Genomic DNA, 8,097 nt, shown 5'->3' with positions numbered 1-8,097 from the left:
CCTGAGAAGTCCTCCTGCGGTGGGAGGCGATCCCATACCGTGTGCCGATTCCGGGGCTGGCCAGTGAGTTAAGGGACTTGCCCAGGGTCACACCGCGAGCAAGACTCTTAAGGCACATTTGAACCCAGGATCCACCGAGCCCCCAGCTGCCCCCGACCCTGCTCTTTGAGGGTGGCCCTGGGCAGGCTGGCTCACGCCTGGTCAGTGTGGCCAAACAAGGCCCGAGCCTCCGTTCTCTGAGCAGAGCTGGCAAGGGCTCCTCTTCCTGCACTGTTGGTGCTGACCAGCGCGGTCCAGGGAGGGGCCGTGGCAGGATGGGGGGCAGCCTCGGACGGCCCGCTCTGACCTGGTTCGTGCCACGTCTTCAGACCAGGGTTTGGGCCGTTCTGGACTCCGTGGCTGTGGGGGGCTTTGGCGCGGGGAAGCGGCTTCTGCTCTCGCTGTCCTCCGGGGCTGCCTCGCTCGCCGGCTGGGGCCTTCCTTCACTCGGTCAGGCGGCTTCTGGGCCCCCCTTGGGCCCCCGAGAGTGCGGGAAGCGAGCGAGCGAGCCTGCCGCCAGCCCCGGCCACAGTGGCCGCTCGCTCGCCTTCCTCGTGGCTGCTCGGGCGGGGGGGGGGGCTCCCCCGCTGGCCGTCCCTCCTCGGGCTTGGGGAAAGCTCTTTCCTTGCCAGCAGACCCGCCTGTCCTCGTCCTCGGAGAGCCGGGCCTGGCTCGAGGCCGAGATCGCCGTCTTTGCCAGAAGGCAGCCCGGGCAGGCCTGGATGGCCGTCTGCGGCGCCCCCAGGGCCGACCCTGCCAGGAGGCTGACCAGCGTGTTTTTCTCTTAGGTGACATCACTCAGAAGGGCTACGAGAAGAAGAGGGCCAAGCTGCTGGCGCGCTACATCCCGCTCATTCACGGTAAGCGCGCCGGCGCGGGGAGGGTGGGGGGAGGGGCGCGGGGCTGACCAGCCTCCCGACACTGGAGGCCCCGATCAGGAGCAGCAGCGTGAGGCCAGAGGAGGCCGCTGCCGCGCGGGGCTCGGCTCGGCTCGGCTCGGCTCGGCTCGGCTCGGCTCGGCTCGGGGAGTCGAGGCAGTTGCAAGCGAGCCTGGTGCGTCCCAGAGGCCCCCCCCGCCTCTGCCAGAGCTCTCTGTCCCAGCATTCATGGCGAGCGAGCGCCGTGCAAGCCCTTCACCCCACCGTCCTCCGTCCCGCCGCATGCTTCCTCTTTTTCCGGTTTTCTTGGCAAAGGCCCTAGTGCGGTGGGCCGCCGCCTCCTCCAGCTCATTTTACAGATGTGGAAACTGAGGCAGGCGGGTGAATTGGCCCGCCCCGGTCACCTAGCTAGGAAGTCTCAGGGACTGGATTTGAACTCTGGCCTTCCTGCCTCCAGGCCTGGCGCTCTGCCCGAGGAGCCTCCAGAACGTCTGTTCTCTTAGCTGTCCGAAGCTCTGGGAGCGGCCGAGGCCTTTGTGGGCGTCCTCGCAGGGTCCTCGGACAGCTCGCCGGGAGCCGGCCTCCAGCCTGGCTCCTTTTCCTCTTGCTCCGAGGCACCGCGGCTTCCCCTCGCTGCCTCCATCGGCCCTATTCGGTGCCGCCTCAGGGCCTCCCTCCCTTCTGGGGCTCCCCAAGGCGGCGGCTTTCTGGGGTTCCCAGAAGAGACGGCTGAGAACAGCCCAGGAGGAGAGGAGGCCGTCCAGGGAGTGACCAGAGAGGACCCGCCCCCGAGCCGCACCAGCTTCCCCTCCAGAGCGGGACGCAGACTCTTGGGGGGCAGCATCGTGTGTGGGTGCGAGTGAGCCCGGCATTCGGAAGAGCCACGGAATGAATCGTCCCGGAGCTCCGCCACGGAGCCGTTCTTAAGCTCTCAAAATGCGTCTGCTCCAAAGGAAAGCATCCAGTGTGCAGGGACACCCCCAGGGCCTTGGGGAGAAGCGAGGCTGCACCCCCAGGGTGTCAGGGAGAAGCGAGGCTGCCCGCTCCTCCCCGTAAGGGCCAGTGGCAGCGGGCACGCTAAAGGCCCTTCTGGCCGCCCTCGCTCCTGCTCGGTTGGCAGTGCCCGCCGCTCGCCCAGCAGGACGTGCCTGGGCCGTCTCTCCTCACTCTGGTCCAGCTCGGGGCCAGTCACGGGAGGGATGACGTAGTCCAAAAGCAGTTCCTGGTCCATCGCCGAGTGAAGCGCCTCCTGGGGCCGGGCCCTGTGCCAGACAGTGAAACGATTGCAGCCTCCGTGAGCTTATGCCATGGAAAGGGCGGGCACGCCTAGCAGGGAAGGCCAGGGAGGCGAAGGAGGGCTGAGAGATCGGGGAGGCTTCCTGTAGGAGGAGGTCCTTGAGCAGAGGGTGGTCCGAAGAGGGAGGGTGCTCTAAGGGGCTCCTCGAGGCGGGAGGGTGGCGGAGGAGAAGGAGCAGCACGAAGGCTGTTTTGGCTGAACCTCAGAACTGGGGAAGGGGGAGAAGGAGGCAGGACAGTCAGATTGGGGTACTCGGGAGTCTCTGGAGGCGATTGAATAGTGGAGACCCCTTCAGCAGCCGGCTCGGGGGGCCGGGGAAGACAGGAAGGAGCTCGTGGGGCTCCCGGGGGCGCCTTGGAGGAGGGCCGGCGTGTGGGGACCCCCGGCGCTGGAGAGCGCTGCTCGGGAGGACGGCAGGCTTCGTCCAGGCCCGCAGCCAGCAGGCGTCTGAGCTGGGCCTCGGGCAGGGCTGGTGCTCGTCCGAAGTGCCGTCCTGGCGCCTGCCTCGGCCGCGAGCTCTTGGCGCGTTCCCACGTTCTCTGGGCAGCCCGTTCCCTGGGAGAGAGCCGCGTTCTCCCTCCTGTGGCGGGGACGCTTGCGGGCTTGGTGCGCTTCCCAGAAGAGAGCCGTGAAGAGGACGTGGGACTCCCAGCGTGAAGTCGGAGCCTTTCCTCAGCTGCCCTGAGCCCGGGGACCGGCCCTGTGGCCAGTAGCCAGGCAGGCCGAGTTCCCCGGACAAGGGCTGTCCCCGTGCCGGCCTCCTGCCCTGGGGCAGAGCCAGCCGGCCCCTCCTGCCCGAGCCTGCTCGCTTCCTTTGGAGTCAGGGAGGCCGAGGCTTCGAGGGCTCTGGCCAGCCGCAGGGGGATGCCTCGGCCCGGGCCCTGGGCCATTTCCCAGGTTCTCTGGGTCCGGTTCTGGTACGAGGGCAGCCTGCAGACCGTCGCCTCATTTCCTCTGGCAGGAGGGAGGCTGCCGTGGGGGGCTGCGCTGCCCGCCTCTTCCTAAGCGTCCTCTGGCCTCCCACCGCCTCTGCCCTGCACTGCCGCTCTCTCGAGAGAACCGAAGCGTTGTCTGGGTGTGCAGCGGGCTCAGGCCAGCTCGCCGCCATCATCCTCGGACCCTTGGCCGGCCGCTCGCAGCTCCGGGGCTTCTTCCACAGCGCAGACTCTGGTGGGAGAAGAGGGACCGTGGGACAGCAGATGTCCGGCCGCCCCGGCCCCCTCGTCCCTCTCAGTCTGGGCACCTGCTCGCTGACCCACAGAAACCAGGGAGCCCCCTGCCTTGCCGTAGGACGCGGCGGGGTTGCCTGAGGGAGCTGCGCCTGCCCCTCCCTGACACGGGGCGGCCTCAGGCCCGCAGACCCTGGGCAAGTCCCAGAAGCCTACCGGCTGGCCTGGCCTCCCTCTGCCTCCTGGCCTGAGCGTGGAGGGGGAGCTGTACTGGGTCAGGCGGAACCCCCGGCTCCTTTGGGCCAGCGCGCGCCCTGCGTGCTCTGGGCAGGCTTCCCGCGGGCCGGAGGCTGGAAGGGAGGCCGGGAGGCCCACTTCCGAGCCCTCCCCTCTCGGCTCACTCCTGAACCGCCTCCTCCTTGGGGTGCCCACGAACCAGCTCCTGGGCCCCCCTTTGTTCTGGATCCCCCTCTGGGGGCTTCATCCTGCTTCTCCGCCATCTTGGCTCTGCACCTCCCTTTGCCGACTCGCCCGGAGATTCTGTCCCTTTGGGGAGCCTCCCCGAGCACCCCGAGGGGAGGCCTTGCTCCTTCCCGTCCCCTGTGAGCCGGCCCGTGCTGGATAGAGGCGAGCTCCCAGCTGGCCCTCGGCCGCGTCTCCCCCAGAGGCTTCCTCATCCAAGAAATGGGAAGAACCGTGCAGCCGGCTCGGGCCGGGCTCTCGCTTTCCCCAGAAATCCCCTCCCCGTCTGCCCGGCCAGAGTCCCGAGGCCACGCCAGGGAGCCCGTCACCGGGGCCGGCTTCCCTGCGAGTCGCCGCAGGGACGGAGCGGCCTGAGCCTTGCCGTGTCGGACTGCCAAGAACCGCAAGGCTGGGCCTCGAGAGCAGCTCAGGGAGGCCGCAGGACAGCGTCTGCCCCGTCCGGGCTCGGCCCCCGGGCCGGGGGTTTGGGTTTTTCCTTGGAAGGGGGCTCTGAGAACAGATAGAAAACGGGGCTCCCTCGGGGGTCTCTGGCCTCTTTCTTGGGCACGAGGAGATCGCTGACCCGGGCCGGGGCTCTGTTTCAGGCGTCGACCCCTCCCTCCAAGCAGAGAACAGAGTGCCAGGCTCCTCGCAGATGCCCGCTGCCAGCTCCAAACAGCCGAAGGCCCGGTCCGCCAACTCGAGGGACGAGCGCTTCCGATCCGGTAAGGGAATCGGGGTCTCCGAGGGCGGAGGGCTGGTGGCTGTCCCCCCAGGACGGGAGCCCCCTCCTTCCCTGTCCTGCTCTATGGAGGGCTTTACTCACCCCCATTTTACAGGTGAGAAAATAGAGGCAGGCTGAGGGAAGGGAAAGGACTCGTCCAAGGTCACACAGCTGCTATGTGTCTCAGACAGAACTCGAACTCGGTTCTCCCTGCTCCCAGGCCCTGTGCTCTGTGCGCCCATTGGCCACCCCCCCAAACAAAGCGACCGTCCCTCGGGGGTTCAGGTGCCAGAGCCGAGACTGAAACGTGGGCTCTGGGTGGCCCCAGCCGAGGCCTTTCCTTGGCTGCTCTGGCCTACGTGGGCCCGTTCATCGTGGTTCTTCTCCCAGTCTGAGGGCTGTTTTGGGGCCCTGGAGGTGTCTTTGGGGAGCACACATGGGGTGTCCTCGCCCCGGATTTAGACTCTCGGGCGTGCCGACCGTGGCAGAGTGGGCCGCGGGGTCACGGGCTCATCCTGGCGGGCAGCCCCTAAGCGGAGGCCCGCCGTGCGGGGTGGAGGGGCCCTGCCGGCCCCCCGAGCCTTCCACAGTCGTGCGGCCCAGCTGGCCCGGCCCGGCCCGGCTCCCATGACCGTGTCTGCCTTCGCTGTTGCTGGACAGGCTGTGAAGTCCCCGACAACTCGCTCTCTGCTGCCTTCCTTGCCGCAGTAGCTAAAGTGAACCTAGACAGGAAGTGGGCCGTTCGGTGCTCAGGAACGGGAAATCGGGTCACGGGCCCCGTCCCCACCTCACCCGCACCAGCAGGACCCGGAGAGGGTGAAGGCCGGCCACAGGCTGGACGCCGCTCGGACAAAGGACGATGTCACTGGCCAGGCTCCCTGGAACCCGAGCCGGCGCCTTTGCAGCGGGCCGTGTGGCGTACGGCTTCCTCTGGGAGATCCGCGCCCCAAAGAGTATTGTATGTTTATGTCTGAGAAAGGGGTGCCGGGAGTCCGGCTCTCCATAGAGTCCGAGCCGGGAGGAACAGGCTCTGCTCTGCTCAGGGCAGCCCCTGCCTCCCATTGCCTCCCTCTCGGGGCGAGCAGAGGGACTGGAGCTGCCTTCTGGCCGCGCTTCTCCCTTCTGGAGCTGCGCCCACCCTGCCTTTGGCACACGTTTGCCGTTTGGTCGGACGAGTGACCGTCCCTGCCCATCGGAACGTTAGTTCGGTGCCGAGTCCACGGCCCTAAGAGCACGGCAGGCTCGGACGATCGGTCAGTCTGGGCCGAGCAGTCCTGCTCTGTCCCCTGACTCGTCCACCGGAAACACGGTCCAGGAAATAAGCGTGTGGCCCCCTCTCGATAAAGCCACCCCAGCCAGTGGGTCTTGGAAGCTGGCCAGCTCTTTTCTTCAAAGGCAGCTCACGTCCATCCGTTCTTCAGTCCACTCTTCCCAGCCCTTCCTTGGGCTGTCGTCCCCTCCTGGCTGGCCTCCCCGATTTCAGCCTCTGCCTTTTCACTCCGTCCTATTTCATCACCACCAGGCTTTTTTTGGGTAAAACCCGTTTTATCATGCCAACATTCTACCAAAAGCTGTCAAGCCATCAAAACTCTGCCATCTCTTTAGCTGTACCAGATTTCGGACTAAAGTGGCCATCGTCAAGGCGATCTGGTAATGGGCAAGAAACAGAGTAGGGAGTGGATCAGTGGAGGAGGTTAGATAATCAACACCCCTAGCCAGTGTCCATGGCAGCTTCGCTTTCCGTAGCCAGAGATCCAAGCTTTGGGGAAAAGAACTCATTATTAGCCAAAAACTGCTGGGAAAACCGGAAAGCAGTATGGCAGCAAGTAGGCGTGGACCAACGTCTCTCAGCACACACCAGGAAATACCGGGGGACCCCCTGAGTTAGGAGAATGTGGAGACGTTTGCCTGTCAGCGACGGGCAAGAGGAGAATTCATGAACAAAGAAGACATGGAGAATGTTACAAAAAATAACACGGACGACATTAAATTAAAAAGCTTTTGCACAAACAAAACGGCGCAGCCAAGGTTAGAAGGGGAACAGCGCATCGGAGGGGGGCGTCTATCCCAAGTATCTCTGACAAGGCCTCATTGCTCAGCTCAGTAGAAGCTGAGCCAGATGGGTAAGAATACAAAGCCTTCTCTGACTGAAAAATGGTCAGAGGACAGTTCTCAGAGGAAGAGACGAAAACTATCCGTAGTCCTATGAGGAGATGCTCCGAATCTCTATGGGTTAGAAAAATGCAAATTAAAACAACTCTGAGAAACCAACTCATACCTACCAGATTCGCTAAGATGGCCAGAAAGGGAAAAGGCGCACGTCGGAGATGTGGGGAAATGGGGACACCAATGCTGTGCTGGTGGAGCGCTAACGGATGCACTCAGCATGGAGGGCGGCGTGGAACCAGGCTCCAGGGGCCGCCAAAGTGCCTTCGGCTGGGCAGTATCACTCCTGGGTCTGTATCCCAAAGAGATCCGAGATGGGGCAAAGGACCCACCTTGCCAAAATATTTTAGCAGCTCTTTTGGGGGGGGGCAGAGGTCTGGAGACCGAGGGGTCGTTCGTTACTTGGGGAGTGGATGAAGGAGTTCATGGGAGGCCATCGCGCCATAAGGACCGATGGACAGGATGAGAGCAGAAAAACCTGGAAAGACTTCTTGGAACTGATGCAAATCGCAGTGAGCAGAACCTGGAGAAGAGCGTGGACAGTCACTATTCTGTGGTGACCCATGTGAAGTCTGAACCACTATCCGCCGAGCCAGTCTCCAAGGTAGCCACCAGGGGCTCCGGGTGAAAACTCTCCACAGCCAAAGAAGGGCCTGCTGGGGCGACGGAGGCAGACCAGAAGCTGCCACCGTCCACTCTGTGTCCTTCACGAGGTTTCCGTTGTATGTGGGCCGTGTGTTTTCCAACAAGGCCTGCACGAAAGCACCGCCGTGACCTGGATCAACCCGTGTACCACCTTGGGGCGGGGGCAGAACATCCGAAAGCCAAATGCCAAAAGTGTTTCTGCCTGCAAATAAATGAATAAATAAAAGAAGATGCCGTCTTGCCTTCAATGACTGACCAGCACGTCTTTCCTTGAGGACACCAAAGTCTGGTGCCTCCTTGGAGGCCACCCACGAGGGAAGATGGAGCCCTTCTTGCTGAAGATTCAGGCACCCAGAGTGGCCACCCAGGAAAAGCGAAGTAGTAGCCAGAAGAGGCTCAGTCCCATGGCGTCTTTGCAGTGCTCTCTACTGAATGACATCAGGGGCTACAGGCAACCTCTGGGCTTCTATTCCTCCTCAGGCAAGTGAGAGGGTCCCTCTGTGCCTCACCAAGAGGCCAGCGGAGAGGACACTGAGCAGAGGGCTTGGCTAGCACATGGCTCATGATAGGAGGCCTGCTGGGCGTGGGTGTGGGTCTGCAATGTGGTCATTGGCCCCAAAGAGTTCAAGATGGGACCTCTGGCTCTGCTCATGTCATTGGGTACATGAATGGTGCCCAGCACATCCCTCTCTCTGTCTCTGTCTCTCCCTCCCTCTC

The 8,097-nt window shown here is 63.8% G+C and overlaps 1 protein-coding gene across 1 annotated transcript in view; it reads left to right on the top strand.

The window, feature by feature from the left end:
• Nucleotides 1-314: 314 nt before the first annotated feature.
• Nucleotides 315-8,097, top strand: part of DIP2A (disco interacting protein 2 homolog A) — a 53,638-nt gene continuing 45,855 nt past the window's right edge. Inside the window, exons 1-3 of the mRNA XM_044675700.1 lie at nt 315-774; nt 828-899; nt 4,451-4,570. Coding sequence (XP_044531635.1) covers nt 315-774; nt 828-899; nt 4,451-4,570 — 652 coding nt within the window. The remainder of the gene's footprint in view (nt 775-827; nt 900-4,450; nt 4,571-8,097) is intronic.

This window comes from Gracilinanus agilis, chromosome 4 (assembly GCF_016433145.1).
Source record: "Gracilinanus agilis isolate LMUSP501 chromosome 4, AgileGrace, whole genome shotgun sequence".
NCBI lineage: Eukaryota > Metazoa > Chordata > Mammalia > Didelphimorphia > Didelphidae > Gracilinanus > Gracilinanus agilis.
This window is presented reverse-complemented; position numbering and strand designations above follow the sequence as displayed.